General features: G+C 39.2%; 1 protein-coding gene across 2 annotated transcripts in view; it reads right to left on the bottom strand.

Moving 5' to 3' along the window:
* Positions 1–1,175: 1,175 nt before the first annotated feature.
* GULP1 (GULP PTB domain containing engulfment adaptor 1) overlaps positions 1,176–20,900 on the bottom strand; it is a 150,829-nt gene continuing 131,104 nt past the window's right edge. For both annotated transcript variants that reach the window (XM_081314156.1, XM_081314157.1), the window contains 4 exons: positions 17,006–17,098; positions 8,690–8,828; positions 8,039–8,133; positions 1,176–4,063 (listed from right to left, as the gene is read on the bottom strand). In XM_081314156.1, the coding sequence (XP_081170282.1) occupies positions 3,992–4,063; positions 8,039–8,133; positions 8,690–8,828; positions 17,006–17,098 (399 nt within the window). In that variant the 3' untranslated portion in view covers positions 1,176–3,991. The remainder of the gene's footprint in view (positions 4,064–8,038; positions 8,134–8,689; positions 8,829–17,005; positions 17,099–20,900) is intronic.

Below are 20,900 nucleotides of genomic sequence, written 5' to 3'. Positions count from 1 at the left end.
TGTAAGCTTAAGGTCTCTACAAGAATCTGAACTACTAACAGTGAAAGGAAATTAGCGGGAGTTAAAAATAGAAGGAATTCAAGTTGGGCTGGACTTTGACCTCTTGTGGGCATGAAAGGACTCATGACTGATGATGCTTTTGGCCCCTCCCTTGGCTCAGCCTGGTAATTTCCTACACTGCTTGGGAGATGCTTCTGCCCTAATTCCAAATGCAGAGTTGTAGCTATTCTTGGTGTGGGATTGTGCCCTGACTAAAGATGTCTGAGGATTATAGTGCCTTCTTCATGTCTGCTAGAGCAGAAAAAATAATCCTGGCAGAATCATTTGGGCATATTAGAGTATACAAATGAACATCTCCAGTCTTTTTTACATTCCAGAGGAATTAAGTAAAAAAAAACACCACTTTTTGCAGTAAAAGAAACTAATAATTTGAAATATGCAAGGTGAAATACATTAAATTATTTCAATTATGCAAAAATATACTGCTGAGGAGGCAACACTCCCTGCTCCCAAAAAAACCCTGGAAACCACAAATAACATTGATTCCCTTCTAGTCAAATCACTATTATGTATCCTGCAGACAAAGTTCTGCAGTTCATCATTCATAGGTGTTTCAACTAGGACTTGATTATTCTTGCAGATTTACTTTGATTAGAGTGTAAAGGCAGAATTTACATAAATCTCCACATATATTCTTACTATGATTTATGCATAGCCCCAAAGAACTTACAAATAAGCACACATGCATAAATAATGCACTTCACTTTATTTTTAATGCACTTTCATGATTACATTGTTTATGCATATTGTTTTAAATATCCCAATGATATTACCACATGGAGTTGTTGTTTTTTTCTTAGAATTTGTTCTGCATGGAGTGTCCCCTTGTTTTACATGGTGTTTGCTTTGGCCTCACAGCCAAGCTAACAACACATATGATGAGGGAGTTTTGTTTTTCAGCCATCTTGTCAAAGAGCCTGATACTTATCTGGGCTGACAGAGAGTGACTGACTGAAGATTAACCAGATTGCTGCCATGCTTAAGGTTAAGCTCCAGTAGCTTAACCTCTGGCTTTATGCTGGGTCTCTACATGCCACTCCCCCTCTGCCTGTCCCTCCCCCCTCCCCCTGAGTCTTTATATTAAATAAAGATTCCATTCAAGGATACAAGTTTAATTAAACCATTTATTTGAAGCAAAATAAAACAGACAGTTGGGATTACATAGAAATACAAATTTCAACTAAAGCACTAAACTGTTTTCATTAAAAATGTCATTTCTTGCTGAATTAATTTGGATGTTCTTGGACCGATTTTGAATCAGTTAAATTGCATTTAGCAATTTGCAGACCAATTTCCATACAAATCAGTAAAACAAAAGCTTTCTTAAAAGGTGCAAATATTTTCTGAATGTTCTTCTACATCCCTTGTAAATGGCCCCTAAATATATGCCTATTACATAAAGCTTTCTTTATGATAAAAATACAAATTCTATTTGTTTAAAAAAGCCATTCATATGGCTACTAAACATCCTTGTTGTACAAACTGCAAAATACTATTTGATGAACAAAACTATTGATGTGTCTATGATACAGAGCCTATTCCACTCATTAGTGATCTCATATATATCTATATTGACAGGCACATGGGCCAATATCCAAAGAGTCCATTTTTCTATTTGCTGTTATTCCCAATGGCTCTGTTTCTTCTCACCCTGCCCAACACCCCATAAAACAATGGAGCCTTCTGGAATGGAATTTAACATGATGGGAGGATCTGTAGCCAGAAGCGAAGTGGGAAATCAGAAGCACTGTGTAAATGCATTCCATCCTCTTTGGATTCAGAGCATAGATATAGATATACATGCAAATACTAAAGAAGAACCAAATAATAAAGGAAGGCTTAACGCAAATCAGAGTATAGGAAAGTACTCAGTAAGGCTATACAGCTAGGCAGCTGTCTAATTTTTAAGCATGTAAAGAATTCCAGGTTATCTAGGCATCTGCTTATAAGTATTTTGTGAGATTGGAACAAAGCTTTAAAAGGTAAATACCGTTGCATAAATGCTTTCTTTTTATGTTGTGAATATGCATGTAAACCTTGCAATACAACATCAAAAACTATTATTTTTGCAAACCAAGTACCAGACCATTAGGGTGTTTTCTCCAGAAAAATAAAGTGAGCAAAATAATCTCTTATGTTTCTTTCCCATTTCTCCTGAGCACTTCTCTTTATCTTTCTTTACATATAAAAAGCATTCCCCCCTCCCATCTTCTTTACAGTGAAAGGCCCCTAACAGGAGAGAAAAACTTTCCCAGAAAGGTAATTTTTTTTTGTACATGTTGAACAAAGTTTTGGTAAAAAAATTGGGGAAAAAAACCCCAAAAATGAACAAACAACTTAATTTATGAATACAAAGAAATGCACAACCAAAATTTCATTTATTGCTATGCAGAGACAAAGTAGTACATTATCTCAGTAGCCAGTTCCCTTGCAGAGATCCCTTACAAATGATAAACCTATAATCTGCCTTCATCAAAAACCTACCTTACATTCTTTTATCCCTATTTCTCACGTGATATTCATTTGTAATTTTTGTGTTAGAATGCAAAATGAAATTGTTTATCCATTAGTCACCCTGATATTCCAAGTGGTTTGCACAGAATTATCAAGTGACAACCCAAGGCAGCTGAAAGGACCAAATCTCTTATATCCAAACAGTACAACTGCATCAATGGCCTCAGATCACGTTCCAAAATATGTGTGGTTTAGGTTTTTGAATGCCATCACTATTGTAATGGAATCTTTGCAATTAAAAGTGAGAAGTTGCCATTTACACAGCAATTTAACATGCACCACAAGCAGTGCCCTTAGCATGCACACCTTTAATTAACCTTCACAATAGGATTTTCAAATATCTATGCTGAGAAATACCTATGTTGGGGCTCAATTCTAAAAATAGTGTGGAACGTTGGGAATGTTTCTATGTACACATGGATGTGTTTGTGTGTGTGTTCAAAATAGCTAATTATTATATGACTGTTACTGAAAAATTCAGATGTGTATAAATTTCCAAGTACCCTCTGGAATGTGAAAAATCTAATCATACGTCGTTAGGGACTGCTTTTTAAATTACAAAATAATAGAAAATAATTGGTATATTAATATTTGGCATAGTTAGAGATTAGATATCGCAATTGTAAAAATAACAATCTATTTCATTTAGTAGATGCATGTTAAATACAATGCATCTGAGAAGCATAGAGGTTGCATTTAACATTTACTTCTAAGTCAGAAATGCTGTGCACTCACAAAATTAACATGAATTGGGGGCACAGCAGTTCATTAGAAACCTACCTTGATTTGTGGCCCTTAATAACAACTTATTAGGAAGCTATGCTATATATAGGTGCAGATTATATAGATTGGAACTATGGTTCTCAGTCTTACTGTAATTGTTTACAGGAGTGTGTAAACATTCACATTTTTTTATTATTTATTGAATTTGTTTGCCACCCATCTCACTGCCAGGCAAATCTGGGAGGCCTGCAATGTTATTTGTGTGTAATTAAGAAAGCAATCGTAGGGATTTTATTTTAAAAGTTGTTCTTTTCCATCAGAGTTCCAAATGCTTGTTTGCTGTCTGAAAGTGGTGTGCAAGAAAAGACTTTAAAAAGACTTCTCACAGGTTTATGATGGGTTCCCATGCTATACAAGTGAGTCGCCAAAAGATGCAAAGAATGACTTGCAAAATATGGAAGACCAAAAACAAACAGCAGCATGATTTCATTTTAGCTTTCTGTACATGAGTAAATTTTCATTTTACAGGAATAATACTGCAACTTATCTGGAGTTTTGAAGGAGCAAATCTCATAGAAGATATAACATGTTGAGAAACATTTTTGGCACATCAATAATATTTGTAATACATTTTAAATTTTTGTAAAAAGAAATAAAGAAAGATAGTATATTTTTAAATGTCTATTCCTGACAATCAGCACTTGCTGTCTAGAGGATCAAGGCAAAACACTGTGCCTTCCAGAGTCAGTCCCATTTTGAACCCCTCCTGGAACAGAGTAAGAACAAAGAATAAGTAAGACACCATATCTCAGCCTTAAAAAACATAATCTCATGTAATTTCAGACCTAAAAACATTTGCACCGTTCTGACTTACATATATGTTTCTCCTGGTTATTGAGTAGATGGTTGCCTATGTCTCATACTTTGCACAACACATTTGGAGAGAAAGGAGATCTCCCCTTCCCCAGGTACATTTTGACTTCATGATGATTATATTTGCTTTCAAGCCAGACTAGATTGCTCCAAAGCTTTTAAGAAATTGGGATCCATTCTCACAAGAGACCATCTGACCATTATATTGCATCAAGATGTGTAGATCTTCAACTACAAGGCAGAAATTTTATGTGGCCTGCTATAGTAGCCAACAGTCTTTGTTATTTTGCTCTTTGTTGCTAATCATTTTCTAATGCACCATTCCTGCAACCGGGGATGGGTTGGATGACAACTTTCCAAATGTCTTTACAATTAAATAATGGGGTTAATTATTAATGTAGTGAGGAATGAGGAACCATGTAACTTGCAATGTATTTTTCCATTCCTACTCATCCAAACTAAGAGGCAGAGGCACATGGGAAATGCTGTCATGTATCCTGTGTGTTATAGACACTACTTACAATAGAAAGAAAAGTCCTTTTGGATTAACTAGCTCTAAGTAATCTATCTATCCAAATAAGATTCTGGACTATTCTGCACAAGGATATATTGGGGGGAAAATAGTGTATTTCTTACAGCTCAACTCAAGCTATTCTCCAAAGCGCCCAAAGGCAGGACAAGAAGCAACAGATGGAAACTAATCAAGGAGAGCAGCAACCTAGAACTAAGGAGAAACTTCCTGACAGTTAGAACAATTAATCAGTGGAATAACCTGCCTCCAGAAGCTGTGAATGCTCCAACACTGGAAGTTTTTAAGAAGAGACTGGGCAGCCATTTGTCCGAAATGGTATAGGGTTTCCTGCCTGAGTAGGGGGTTGGACTAGATGACCTCCAAGGTCCCTTCCAACTTTTTATTATTATTATTATTATTATTATTATTATTATTATTATTATTATTATTATTATTATTATTATTATTATTATTATTATTATTATTATTATTATTGGCATCTATTGACATAAGAGACAAAAATGGCAGAAGTCTCAATTAATACAATACATGTATGCATGTGAAACACAGTGCAAAACTTTGAATGAAGCAAATTTTCAGAGCTGCATCACTTCATTTTACCCCTTCTTTATTGATGAGTTGAAGGGCTGTCCACCCATCTGTTACAGGTAGTCCTTGAGTTACAAGTGCAATGGAACCTGCCCATTCCACTCGTAACTTGAAAACTTGTGGGAGTGAATCTCGTATGTCGAATGAGATCACTCCCTTGCTCATTAAGATCCACGCAGCTCGTTAAGTGAACATGAGGTATCTCAGAGTGGGGAAGGCCATGGAGGGCCTAGTGATGGAACAGGACCCCAAGGCTTCTGAGACCCACTAAGATACCTCATGCTTCCCCCTCCCTTCCTGCCACGTTGGACTCACCTTGAAAAGACCCATCTCCTCTCTGCTGCGGTTCCTGCTACCGCCCGGATCTGAGGCTGGGGGATCCTCCTGTGGCCCAATCCGGGCACTGGAGGCTTTTTCCAGACTGCTGCTGCCTGGATCTGAGGCCGGGGGATGCTTCTGCAACCTTCCTGCAGTGCAATCTGAGTGCCGGATTCCTTTTCCAGGCCGCTGCCTCCTGGAAACGGGCTGCCAGAGGGCCACAGAAGCATTCCCCCAGCCTCAGATCTGGGGGGCAGCAGCCTGGAAAAGGCCTCCGGAGCACCGATCCAGCCTCCGGACACACGTGGAAGTGTCCCCCAGCTTCAGTTCCATTCTGTGTTGCAGAGAACAGAAGCCTAAAGTACCATAAGATCTTGCCCCACTGATCTTGTGTGATCTTGCATTTTCTTTTGGCCTCTATTCTTTGCGAACGCACTGAAGGCCTGGAGCAGCCAAGAAAGCGAAAGATTTCAGTCTTCGCAGGGTGAGTATTGAAGGCCTGGTGCCTAGAGAGACCTGGGCAGGTGGTGGGGAGGGAATAACCAGGGTGCATGTTGCAGTGCCACTGCAGTTGCTCATAAGGCCAAATGACTGCCATGGTGCAGCAACATTCATAATTTTGGGACTTGCTCGTAAGCACTAGGGGGCGCTTATCATGTAACTTTGAACGAGTGTTAAGTGAACGCTTGTAACTTGGGGACTACCTGTATTTAGGAGAATATTATACTTGCATGAAAACTATCCCCATTGCCAGTTCCTTTCTTTTCTAATCACCTGTATTCAAGTGAGATCATGGATATGTCCCCATTTTACAACTATTGGTTGAGATATGTATTCTTTGAAAATGCTTGTAAGACAAGTGGTTGTAGAGCAAAACACCTCTCTAATATTCAATTAATCTGCTCCGCTTTTTTCAGACCTCCTTATGAACTTGAAGGGAAAAAAATATCACATCTATTTTAACATGGGTAGCATACAAAACTAGAAAAAACAAACACCATAAAAAACAGATAAATACATGCAACCAAATGGAAGCCCATACTGAAATAATCTTACAACCAACAAAAATCTATCAGAGGCCTTAGACAAACAATAATCCATCAACTCCAGGTTTAGGTTTAAAGCCAGTTTTTCCCAGATTTCTGGAACATAGGACAGGAGATGTTGGCCCACTTCTTCCATCCCATAAGGTGACCAAGTTTAATAGACGGGACCAGGAGTGCACCCACTATGTTGGAATGTACTGGGTGGGCAGAACCAATTGAAAAGAAATTCAATGCTCTACTATGTCAAAGTGTCCTGCACTAGAATTAGCCAACGAGTTTTTTTTTGCAAAGTAATTTTCAAGATACAAGATCATTCAATGAACATGCTTCGGGAACAATTCATTTACATCAATGTTTTTTTTTTAATGTACATGAAGGAAAGGTACTATTATTTCGAAAGACCGTCCTATTCTTTTACAATTGAAATACTAAAGAGCTGAAGAGCATAGAAATATTCTTTTCACAGTGGAAGAGAAAAAGTAAGGGATATAATTTCTCATGTCATCCTACAAAGATGTACAGTTATATTTGGATATCAGCTTATTCAGGGACTGGAAAAGGTACTATATGCTTTCTGAAAATCATATTATATAGGTAAGTAAAAAACCTACATTGTAGCTGAGATGTACACATACACAGTAGTCCTTTACACAGGTAGGTTTTCAAATTAGGTCTCATGAGGCTAATTATTTATTCAGTCAAAGAAAAAGTTAATATTAGAAAAAAGGAGTGAGCAAGACATTTCCCAGTTTTACTTTTGGCGATTTAACCCAAAATTTTACTCAAAATGTTATATACTAAGAGAAACATTTAACAGGATTCAGGGGGGAACTCAGATACCAACTCACATATTACAGATGCCATCATTATAACAAAATGTATAACATGATATAACTTAGTAGAAACAAATTGAAACATATGGAGAAAATAATATACCAACCATCGCTGACGCTGCATATCCATGAAAGCACAAAGAAGAAATAATAGAATTATTGCTAGCAATATCAATAAAATGCACAGAAGAATAAAATACATTTAACAGATAATTAAATTTAGCACTGGAAAATATATACATGGAATATTTTATCATGCTTTTATTATATACCTTCTATTATAAAAGCACTATAAAATATATGTAGGTAATATAAATATGTATAGAATCATTCCTTGCATTTAACAGATAAGTAAATTTAGCACTAAAATGTGTAAGGAACATTTTATTGTGTTTTTATTCCCTCTTTTATAAAAAGTGTATAAAATATATGTAGGTATAACAGATAGATGGGGGAGGGGGGTTGGATAAGTTTTTTTCTGTCTTAAATCTACCAGATTTCCTCCAGTATTCACATCTGATATTTATGCAATTGTAAACAGTTAGAATTACCTGCATCTCATCTAGCTTAGATTGGATGTCTGGAGGGAAATCTCCTGCTCCACAGCTGAATGGATCAAAAGGTTCTGCTCCAAAAAGGTCTCTCTCTAGAAAGAGTAAAACATAGTCAACAGAAAATGATGGGATGAGCATATATAATATCACATACTCACCCCGATAACTCAACTTTGCACTGAGCACTATGCTATATTCTGAAAGGGCAAACTATGAAAAGCAATTCTCAGCTTGTAATTTTAGAGCAGTAGTCCTCAACCTTTTGGGCACCAGGGACTGGTTCTGAGGAGAGAGGTTTTTCTGTAGACGTGTGTGTGTGTGTGTGTGTGTGTGTGTGTGTGTGGTTTTGTGTGCTGTCTGCAACCTGCATATGAGGCTTTGCTTGTTTGTGCGGCCCAGTTTCTGGCATGCCGCAGACCAGTGTCAGTCCACTGACTGGGGGGGATCCATGTTTTAGAGCACTCTCTTTGATCCTGGGACCGATTTAATTTTCATTGTCTTGTTTTTCCCTGAAATGCATATCCAGGATGCAACATTAGTAAGACATTCTAGCAAGCAATTCTCCTTTAGCTAGCTTGTTGGTTTGGGCAATGACTACACAGTTGGCATATATTGCTCTAGGTTATGTCAAGGCATTCCAGAACTTACTGATGTCTGTAGATCTACTGGGAACTGGTGGAGGCTGGGTGCCATTGCGAGTAGGTGTAGATGGCTTTGGGGAGATGGGAGAAAATGGAACCATATCAAAGATGTCGGTGGAAGGAGACTTTGGTGTAACACTGCTTGCCTATAATAAGGAAAATAAATTGTTGTTGTTGTTGTTGTTAGCTGCAAAGTCGTGTCCGGCCCATCGCGACCCTATGGACAACGTTCCTCCAGGCCTTCCTGTCCTTCCTGTATTAAGGGTAATACTTAACAACACTAAATGAACAAACAGTACTGAGTTTGCATGCAGAAAGGAAAAGGCTGCATTATCCAATAAAGGAACTTTGGAAACAAAAGGCTGAGACTGAATAATTTGAGCATTTGTAGCCCAACATTTATGAAACATGCCCTCTTTGCACCAACAACAATTAAAGCATTTCATCTTTTGAACCTGTCCTGGGTTTCTTGAATGAAATGAGTTTTGAAAATAAAAAAGTTGCAAAAAAGAGTATAAGCACACTTTGAGTTAAGACAGAGAGATGCTCTTTACCGGGGCAGCAGATTATAAATCAGGATGAAGACTGAAATCCAGAGATATCTTCTTTTATTAATTCCATATTCTGTAATAGTACCATTAATATTTTGCCAGTCTGATAGGATAATTATTCTAAATGCTGGCACTGACGAAATCTCCATCAGTCATTTGCAAAAGGCAGCTTTACTTGGAGCAGCAACAATATGTTTTACACCTTCAAACAACATCTGCCTATCTCAGGTCCATGGGAAGGACTCCATAAGTGGATAAAAATGTCAAATTCAGTCTAAACATCAAACGGCCTGGCAAATCAATCATAATATATTAATTGATATGTCACCCAACTCCCACCAATTCTGAATGGTTGCTGGAAACTTACATAATAATGTCAATACAAATATGATTCCATTTATTTATGCTTAATATTCCAAGATTAAAGGTAAAGGTAAAGGTTTCCCCGCACATGCATGCTAGTCGTTTCTGACTCTAGGGGCTGGTGCTCATCTCTGTTTCAAAGCCGAAGAGCCAGCGCTTGCCCAAGGACGTCTCCGTGGTCATGTGGCCAGCATGACTAGACACCGAAGGTGCATGGAACACTGTTACCTTCCCACCGTAGTGGTCCCTATTTTTCTACTTGCATTTTTACGTGCTTTCGAACTGCTAGGTTGGCAAAAGCTGGGACGAGTAACAGGCGCTCACTCTGCTATGTGGCACTCAGGATTTGACCCACCAAACTGCCGATCTTCTGATTGACAAGCTCAGCGTCCTAACCCATTCCAAGATTACATTACTATATAAAACCTAAGGGCATATTTAGGTTCAGCTAAATAACATTTTTTCGCAATCTCTCTCTCTCTCCCTCTCTCTCTGATTATGATTAATTATTACATTTGGCATATATTTTCCCCTTATTCTCAAACATCTTGAATAATGATAAACCCAAAGCAAGAAAGAAATGTGTAGCAGAAAATCAAAGCCCACAGAAATCTAAAGCACAAAATAGGAAATTCCCTAAATTATGTTTCAAAATGCTTTATAAAACAGTTATAAATTCCATAATAGGATAAGACTTACAGGATCTATAATACCTGTACTGTATAATAATGGAATACATAAGATGCATACACCTTCCCAGTTACCCTGTGGGCATGAAGATATACTATATTTTGATTAGAAATTAAGTGTCTTCAGGATTTTCCTTTGTGGGACCCACATATTGCTATAGAGAGCTCTAGATTTTATCCATGGTGCTTTGCTGCATGTGTAAGGAATCCTTTCCATTTCTGGGAACTTTGTGATTACAGGGAAGGCTGCTTCTGGTGAAAGACATTGGACTGATGGATTTTGATAAAGTCCTCTTCTGTCCTCTGACTTCTTTGTGACCATTCATGTCGTTCAGATAATGAACAATTCTTTTGCAAGGGAGGAGGAAGGGGGGAAAAAACCCCACTTTTCCCTTACTCGATGGGAAGATCTTTTTATTTTATTTATTCACTAAATGAAATGTACAACAACCCAATAAAACAATAACAAAACTTTTATTCATAGAAAGACAGTTTATAATCCAGTACTTTATGCCGTGTACTTTAAGCAGGCTGGTTAAATCCACCTTGGAGAAAACTCTACAGTCCTTGGGTACCAATGTGTTTCCGGAGTAGTATTTTTGTGGCTAGTATAAACATAACATTCCATTATTTACTACTGCAGGCAACAATAGGAACGTGGCTTTTCTGCAAGAGACAGAAGTATCTGTACATACTAAGAAGAGGAACAAAGTTTCTGAATACTTTTGTGATATAATACAGGTAGTCCTCGATTTATGACTATACGTTTAATAACAGTCTGGACTTATGATAGCCTTGGAAAGGGTGCTTTAGTAAAACTTCTGACGGTTGCAAAATGTTGCATTATCATTCTCTGATCCCATGATCGTGATCTGGGAGCTTGACAACCTGCTTGCAGGTGCAGGTTACCAAGCATCCCACCATCATAGGATTGCAATCTCTGATCTTCTCTGCCACCTTACACAGAAGCTGGGAAATGGGGGGACTAAAAGGGACGGTTGCAAGTTGCTACCAACTGCCTAGAAAACCTTTTGTCTTTGGATGAAAGAGCTGCCTCCTGAGGGGTGATGAATCTTTCGTGGGGTGTAGAAAAGGAGCTGAAATCCCAAAGATTTTGGCTGTTTCTGTCCCCTGCCAAAGGAGTTCCTTTCTGTGCATAGAGGGGAGGTGAACTCCTTTGATGGCTGAAGAAATGGATTCCATTTCTCCACCCCACTCAAGAAGTACCTTTCCGTGCATGGAGGGGAACAATCAGCAGGCAGCTCTTTTGGCTAGCCCCCTGAGACAAGAGAAACCAAAATTCAAGCAGAGAGTCAGCCCAAAAAGGTAAAGGTCCATCAGGAGTCGGGGGGGGGTGTGAGGGAAGCCTGGTGCAGACCACACACGAGTCTCTCTTTGCTCATAGAATAAAAATCCTATTTGGATTTCAGCAGGCAGGATTTTCAGCTCCCGAATAGAGCTTCTCAGAGCCTCTCCCATCCCAAGGAACCTCATACTCCTTACCTAGGACTCCACCTGCTAAATAACTCATATGAGAGCCGGGATTGTGGTTGTTGGAACGAAGCAGTCACATGGACAGTCACATGATATTTCACTTAATGACTGCTTTGCTCAACGACCAAGATTCTGGTCCAAATTGTGGCTGTAAAGCGAGGACTACCTGTAGTGTTTCCTAGTTCATTTAGAATGTATTATTTCCTTAAATTATTTCCTTACATGCACTGTGCTATGTATACATAAGATCTCTAGCTAGTTTTGGTTACCATTTAGAAATTCAGTTTTGAATCATTAATATTTTAGTACTATGGAGGGGTTACCACCCCAAAATTTATGTTCCCAGGACTCCATAATATAGAGTGAAGTCATTTGATGTACCATGTATCTGTAACAGAGATGTAAAAAAAATTATAGAAGTTTAGACAAACGTTTCTCTGATACATTGGTTACACGTTACATTATACTCCACATTCCTCCAGCCTTGTTCTGCCTTAAACTGGCATTAAACTGTAGGGCATAAGAATAACTTGTAGGTTTCAAACATGATTTATTTTATTTATTTATTTTTATTTTTATTTTAATTCCATTTATACCCCGCCCTTCTCCAAAGACTCAGGGCAGCTTACAAGCTTAGCAGTAGCCTTCATTCTATGTATATGCCTGCTTATTAGGGCTTTCACACACACACACAAGCGGCATTATTACAAAGTCAGCTTAATTGCCCCCAACAATCTGGGTCCTCATTTTACCTACCTCGGAAGGATGGAAGGCTGAGTCAACCTTGAGCCTGGTGGGACTCGAACCTGCACTAATTGCAGGCAGCTGGTGTTACTTAAGGAGGCATTAGCCCACTGCTCCACCAAGGCTCTTTAATTTGAAAGCATTAACTGGGTTTGCATCTGAGGTACAGTTTTCAAAGACTTTTCTTGAGTTGGTTCCATCAATCATCAGTTTTTCTATTGCCTGGACATAGTATGGGAATGACGTATTTACAAGTGTATATCCACCAATGTATCAAAACTCTTCACTGGAATGATTAAGCGACTGCCTTCCATATGCACTCGAGTCTTGTGAAAAGACACAGATTCATTTGGCAGCATGTTAGTTAACATTTACAATGTAAATTGTGACAATTTTTTTTCTTTAAAAAAAAAGCTTCAATTTTTATAGCAGTTTCTAAACCCTTCAGAGAAACTGAGTAACTTTGGGTAGGCAATCTAATAAAGCTACCATGGAAAACTGATTTTCTTTCTACATAATGGATAAGCATTGTTTTGCTTGTTCCACATGAAACAAGCCATTATATAATAGAATAAGCACAACTCTATTTTGTGTAGGTGCACGTATTTCTCAGTTCATGCATACATGCACAAACCATTCTAAATAATAAATTTGCTACATTTTTCGCAGTGATAATGTTAGACCGACGAAAGCTATGTGTATGGTCCAATCTGTTACTCTTCCATGTCTTTTTCCTTCCTATAGAAAAACAAGTTTCTGAAAAATGGCCCAGACTCATCAAAATTAATCTTCATATCCCATGGGCTGACAACATTTTAAATAAGCTTCCTCTAATCCACTTAGATTCTTATATATATATATATATATATATATATATATATATATATATATATATATATATATATATATATATATATATATATATATATATATATTATATCCAATATATTAAATTTCAGACAGATCCTTTGAGCCAAGTGTAAACCTTAGCATTATATTATCATGAACATCAGTAGTAAATAGTAGAAACTAGATTTATTTGCAATTTTATGTTATTTTAAAAGGATGATCTAAACTGTATTTAAAAAGGCAGAAACTCTGATTATAAACAGATGCTTTATTCTTTTATTAGACAATGCACAGGAAATTACGGAGAATTAAAATCAACTTATTTATTTATTTATTTATTTTATTTATTAGTTTTTTATAAACCGCCCTTCTCCCGAGGGACTCGGGGCGGTGTACAGAGGAAGGAATGTATACAGATTGAACAATAAAAATAATAAGAAACACTAATGAAAACAAACTGGGACCCCAATTAACGCTATCATGCCAGGCCGGACTGCTGGAACAGGAAAGTTTTTAAGTCGCGACGGAAGGTACGGAGGTCAGGGGCCATCCGGATTTCGGTTGGTAAGCTGTTCCAGAGGGCTGGCGCACCCACTGAGAATGCCCTCCCCCTGGGGGCCACCAGCCGACATTCCTTGAGCGGTGGCACCCTGAGGAGGCCCTCTCTGTGGGAGCGCACAGGACGGTGGGGTGCTGACATTGGCAGAAGGTGCTCCCGTAGGTAGTCCGGACCCATGCCATGTAGGGCTTTGTATGTCATTGTTAGCACCTTGAACTTCACACGGAAGGCAACCGGAAGCCAGTGCAGCGCACGGAGGAGAGGTGTGATATGGGAGTATCGGGAGGCTCCCAAGAGTGTCCGTGCCGCCGCACTTTGCACCAGTTGAAGCTTCCGAGTGGATCTCAAGGGCAGCCCCATGTAGAGAGCGTTACAATAGTCTAGGCGAGAGGTCACAAGGGCATGGGTGACTGTACGTAAGGAATCCAGGTCCAGATAAGGCCGTAGTTGGCGAACTAGTCGAACCCGGGAGAAGGCCCCCTTGGTCACAGCTCCTATGTGGTCTTCCAGGGAGAGCTGCGAGTCTAGGAGGACACCCAGGTTGCGGGCCCTATCAACAGGGGGAAGTAACTTGTCCCCAATGTTAAGCAGTGGGACGTTCTGAATATCCTGGCTTGCCGGTACGTACAGCCATTCAGTCTTGTCCGGGTTCAGTTGAAGCCTGTTTCTCCCCATCCATTCCCGGACCGCTTTCAGGCAGCGGGACATCACGTCTAGGGCATCACTGATATTGTTTGGAGTTGAGATAAAAAGCTGGGTGTCATCAGCATACTGATGGTACCCTACTCCAAAACTGCGAATGATCTCACCCAGCGGTTTCATGTAGATGTTGAACAGGAGAGGCGAGAGGACCGACCCCTGAGGGACTCCGCAAGCGAGAGGCCTCGGGGTCGACCTCTGTCCCCCTGTCAGCACCGACTGCGAGCGACCCTGGAGAAAGGAGGAGAACCAACGCAGAACCGTGCCTCCCACTCCCAGTCCCCTGAGGCGTCGCAGCAAGATACCATGGTCGATGGTATCGAAAGCCGCCGAGAGGTCTAATAAGACTAGGACAGAGGAATGGCCCCTGTCCCGGGCTCTCCAGAGATCATTCATCAGAGCGACCAATGCCGTCTCCGTGCTGTAGCCCGGCCTGAAACCCGATTGGTACGGGTCTAGATAAACCGCTTCATCCAGGATCTGAGGAAGTTGGTGCGCCACCACGCTCTCAACAACCTTCGCAAGGAAGCGAAGATTGGAGACTGGACGAAAGTTATTCAAAGAGGATGGGTCCAAGGTGGGCTTCTTGAGGAGAAGGTAGTTCCCAGTTTAAGAATAGGTTTCATCCCCAAGGTCTGCCCTTAAGCCAATTTTGCCGGTAAACTGGAACAATATTATTGTAAAATATTGCATAAGTAGTACCATGTAATGGACTTGAATCATCGTGTAACTTGAATCATTGCTTATTCAACTTGAATTTTCTTTTCCTAACATCTTTCTCTCCTGTTCATTCTGCTTCAATTACTTCTGTCTGGATCAACTTTTTGTCCTTTGCTATGATCACTTTACTAGGTAAGTTTCTTTTTCTTTGGTTATTCATTCAATATTTCCCAATGATAACAACTGCTAATTACAAATGAAACTTGCATGAATGAAACACCATTTCTCTCAGCTCATTTTTAGAATTATTTAAGCATGTTGTAGCTCATAAGTGTATGTGCCTTCTTCACTTAGAGATAAAATGAATTTCACTAATTCTGAATAAAACTAAAATAAAAAATAATAAATAAAAATAAAAAACTAAAAAATAAAAAACTAAAATAAAACTAAAATCAAAAAATGAATGATGTGCCTTCTTCACTTAGAGATAAAATGAATTTCACTAATACCTCTTACTGACATTCCAGGAAAATATACACTTATCAAATTGAGTTCTTTTTCTTTTTTTCCTCTGCAATTTTTTTTTTCTTTTCTATTTTTCTGTTTGTAGTTTTTATAGTTTGCACCGGCTTTTTATTTCATAAATACGAGGAGGACTCAAATAGACATTTGAGTATTTTATTTGAAAGTAACCTTCGACCCAATGTCTTTTTTTTTTTGGAGTTCAAAATGCTTTTGTTGCATGCAGAAATAAAAATTTGTTTTTTTTGTAGCAGTTCATTGATTTCATAAATGCAGCACACTATAGTTTTTTTTATACATAGCATAAAGGTAAAAACAATATATGCAGGGTTATCTTCATTTTAGATGTCGGTAAGAGCCTTGGTGGAGCAGTGGGCTAATGCCTCCTTAAGTAACACCAGCTGCCTGCAATTAGTGCAGGTTCGCATCCCACCAGGCTCAAGGTTGACTCAGCCTTCCATCCTTCCGAGGTAGGTAAAATGAGGACCCAGATTGTTGGGGGCAATAAGCTGACTTTGTAATAATGCCGCTTGGGGGGGGGGCGAAAGCCCTAATAAGCAGGCATATACGTAGAATGAAGGCTACTGCTAAGCTTGTAAGCCGCCCTGAGTCTTCGGAGAAGGGCGGGATATAAATGGAATTAAAATAAATAAATAAATAAATAAAAAAGGGTTTTGTGGCTCCCACTGTTTTCTTTTCAGTGGGAAACGGGTCCAAGTGGATCTTTGAGTGTTTTAGGTTGCCTACCCCTGCACTAGGGGATGCTCATCACATAACTTTGAATGAGTATTATGTGAACGCTCGTAACTCGGGGATTACCTGGCTATTATTAATGAAAAGCAGGAGACGATGAGTTCTAGTCCCACTTTAGGCATGAAACCAACTGAGTGACTTTGGGCCAGCCACACTCTCTCAGTCCAACTCACCTTACAAGGTTGTCGTTTTGTGGGGGTAAACAGGAGAAAGAAGGAATATTAGGTATCTTAGCCAACTTGAGTTATTTATAAAGTAATAAAGGTGCCACTCAGAGTCGCTTTTTACAGAGAGATGAGCAGCATAATAAATTTAATGAATTTAATAAATATTTCTCTTTTTTATGTTACAGTTCTATGCGGTTTATGACTGAAATAAAACTAAAATCAAGAATAGAAACATAAATTGCGAAGAGAAACATTTTTGCTCAGTGTACTTACTGGCAATGTATGTACTTGGGTTATTCTCAGCTGGTTCTCCAAATCTTGCACCTTGTTTTTTAGCTCTAGATTTTCTGTTTCTAATTCATTAATCTGAAAAAAATATATTCATGCATCAGAAAAATCTGAGAAAAAAGTGTCAAAGTAGGAAAAATGCATACATTATCAGAACTAGACTGAATAAGCCTATGAAAATAATTCATCATGGAACACAGCATTTATATTTATTTATATATATATATATATATATATATATATATATATATATATATATATATATATATATATATATATATATATATATATATATATATATATATGTATATATATATATATATATATATATATATATATATATATATATATATATATATATATATATATATATATATATATATATATATATATATATATATATATATATATATAGATTTATATACCGCCCTTTCCCGAAGGACTCAGGGCGGTTTACAGGGCATTTAAAAGAAAATCAATACAAACGTTAAAACAAATGAAAAAAGATTAAATAAAACCCTGAGAAAAATAAAAAAACCAGTTAAAATTAAAATTAAAAAAAAAATTCTCAGCCTGGGCCAGAGAGCTCGAAGAGCCAGGTTTTCAGGTCCCGGCGGAATGAACGGAGGTCGGGGGCAGTCCTAAGCTCCGCAGGCAGCTGGTTCCAAAGGGAAGGCGCACCCACTGAGAAGGCCCTAACCCTGGGTGTTACCCGCCGGCAATCTTTAACCGGCGGCACCCTGAGAAGACCCTCCCTGTGGGAGCGCACTGGACAAAGGGAGCTTGCTGCTGGCAGCAGGTGTTCCCTCAAATATCCCGGACCCAAGCCATTTAGGGCTTTATAGGTCATCACCAGCACCTTGAATCTCACCTGAAGGGCAACCGGAAGCCAATGCAGCTCGCGGAGTAGAGGTGTTACATGGGAGTATCGGGAGACCCCCATCACGACTCGCGCGGCTGCATTCTGCACCAGCTGAAGCCTCCGGGTGGTCCTCAAGGGCAGCCCCATGTAGAGAGCGTTGCAGTAGTCTAATTTCTAATTTATTTAGCAAATAAGTCTACAAAAGCAAGATGTATTTCTGGTGTTTACATCACCATCACTAAGACTTCCGCTGGCGGCGCGGCGCCGAAGACAGCCTCCCCTGGCTGCCCGCGGCTCAGCTGTTTGTTTTTTCGCCCGAAACAGCGCCGATCAGCTGTTCGGGCGAAATTGAAGCCCCCTCCTCGGGAGAAGAGGAGGGGGTGAGGCCCCAGGTAGGGGTAGAGTTCTCCGAGGCCGCCTGAGCTTTGAGCTTGGGCGGCTGAAGGATCGAACTCCCCCGAAGCCTGGGTTGCTCCCAGCTGGCCGTCGTCTCTGCTCCGAACTTCCTGGAGCAGAGCCAGGCGTCTGCGAACCAGCCCTGCCTGATGAAAGGACTATGATTTAAAGGAGCAGGCAGAGCGGTACAAGAGGAAAAGGTGAAGAGATGAAGAGGATTATTTTATTTTACTCTCAAGCTTGATGGACTATGCTTAAAACTTAAAGTGAAAGTGCGTCACAATTGTAAGTAAAAGATGGCGGCTAAACCTCCCCCTAGAACTTTTCGGAGTGCTGGAAATTCTCCGGTGCAACAACAATCATTACTGCAGGCGTTGCATTCTCCTGATGTATTGACATCGAAGGATCTTGAAAAACATACCCAGTTAATTTTGGAGTCAATGGGTGTTAAATTTGCACAGATGGAGGAGAAATTGGAGAAATTGGAGCAGAGAATGGAAGAAAGGATGGAGCAGAAACTTAGAGAGATGAAGGTAGACATTTTGTCCTCAGTGCATAAAGTAGCTAAATGTGTGGAGGTGCTGGATGATCAAGTGGAAGACTTGACTCAAAAGAATGCTATATTAGAAGCAAAAGTATTGGAAATTGAAGATTTAAAAGACAAAATGGATAGCGAACAGAGTTTGGCTCAATTTTACCAGATGCAGTTTGCTGTTAGAATTAGAGGCCTAAAAGAGAATATTAAGGAAGATTTAAAGCAGCTGGTTTCTGAGGCTTTTGAGGGGGTATTGAACCATCCAGCATCTGAAATAAAACAAGGCATGGACAAAGTGTTTCGTGTGAATTCCTGGATTGCTAAGCAGAGAAAGTTGCCTAGAGATGTGGTGGTTTATTTTGTAAAAAGGGAAATTAGAGATGAAGTTATACAAGCTGCCTATGATACTAAAGTTGTGATTGCTGGTCAAGAAGTTTTGGTTCTAAAAGAAATTCCTCCAAAGATTTTAAAGAGAAGGAAGGACTTTATATTTCTTGTGCAAGAGCTCAAGCAAAGAGATATAAGGTTCAGATGGGAGATCCCAGCTGGGCTGAGCTTCATGTATGATGGCAAAAGGTACTGTTTGGGTACTGTGAAGCAAGCGCATGATTTTTACAACAATGTTTTAAAAGCAACCCCATCAACACTTCTGGAAGCTGCAGAGGGATCGGGAGAAGGAGAACATCAAGAGGATGAAGATGGACAGATAGACGAGAAGGGTACAGGAGGAGATCAAGCTGCAACTCTTTTGGATGATCCTAGAGAACAGAGGGTGACGCGTGCTGCCTTAAAACGCTCAAAAAAGATTAAAAAATAAGACCAGTAGAAATCTATGGAACTTCCACAATATACTTATAGTCAAGTGGTAGCTGTGTTTTTAAGAGTTTTGGGATGATATCTATGGTAACAGAATGTTCAATTTGGAATTAACGGACAATTTACTACAGAGGAAGAGGAAGAAAATTTTGTGGGTTAATGCGGGTTAATTTGTGTAAGAACTATTTATTATAGCCTATTTTGGCTAGAGAGGTTAATAGGGATAGGTGCTTGTGATGTGTAAGTGAGAATATGTCTAGGTAATAGTGAATTGTGGAAGAACATAGATGGGAATGATGCTAGTTTTCTTTTATTTTAGTTCTTTATACATATTTAGTATTGTTAAGGATTGGTTTACTCTATATAAGCTAGAGAGTGATGGATTTTAGAGTTTATAATTGTTAGTATATGATTGTTTATGATTGCTTTTTAGATATATACCTTGTATTTTGCTCTGGGAAGTCGGGGGGGGGGGAGGGGGGAGGAGGGGAAGTAGAGGGGTGGGAGGCAGGGGAGGGAGGAGGGAGAGGGGGAGGGGGGGAGATAGGGGGGAGGTAGGGAGGGGAGGAGGGAGGGGGAAGGGGGGTTTTTCAAAGGAAAATTGTATTTTAAAACTTTTCAATAAAAATAAAAAAAAAATAAAAAAAAAATAAAAAAAAAAATAAAAAAAAAATACATCACCATCACTAAAAGAGTCCCAAAATTTTATCATATTTGTATATGTAAAAAAGATGTCGAGACTCTAGAAAGAGTACAGAGAAGAGCAACAAAGATGATTGGGGGACTGGAGGCTAAAACATATAGGGAACGGTTGCTGGAATTGGGTATGTGTAGTTTAATGAAGAGAAGGGTGAGGGGTGACATGATAGCAGTGTTCCAGTATCTCAGGGGCTGCCACAAAGAAGAGGGAGTCAAGCTATTCTCCAAAGCACCTGAAAGCAGGACAAGAAGCAACGGATGGAAACTAGTCAAGGAGGGAAGCAACCTAGAACTAAGGAGAAACTTCCTGACAGTTAGAACAATTAACCAGTGGAACAACCTGCCTCCAGAGGTGGTGAATGCTCCAACACTGGAAGTTTTTAAGAAGAGACTGGACAGCCATTTGCCTGAAATGGTATAGGGTTTCCTGCCTGATCACGGGGTTGGACTAGATGACCTCCAAGGTCCCTTCCAACTTATTATTATTAACTTATCTTGTATGATGGGAAAAAAAACCTGCAATATTAATTGACTGCATTGATTAAAAGGAAGTATATTTTAAGTTACCTAGA

The sequence above is a fragment of the Vipera berus genome, assembly GCF_964194415.1.
Source record: "Vipera berus genome assembly, chromosome: 1".
Taxonomy (NCBI): domain Eukaryota; kingdom Metazoa; phylum Chordata; class Lepidosauria; order Squamata; family Viperidae; genus Vipera; species Vipera berus.
The sequence above is the reverse complement of the archived record's forward strand: the minus strand, read 5'-3'. Positions and strand labels throughout refer to the sequence as shown.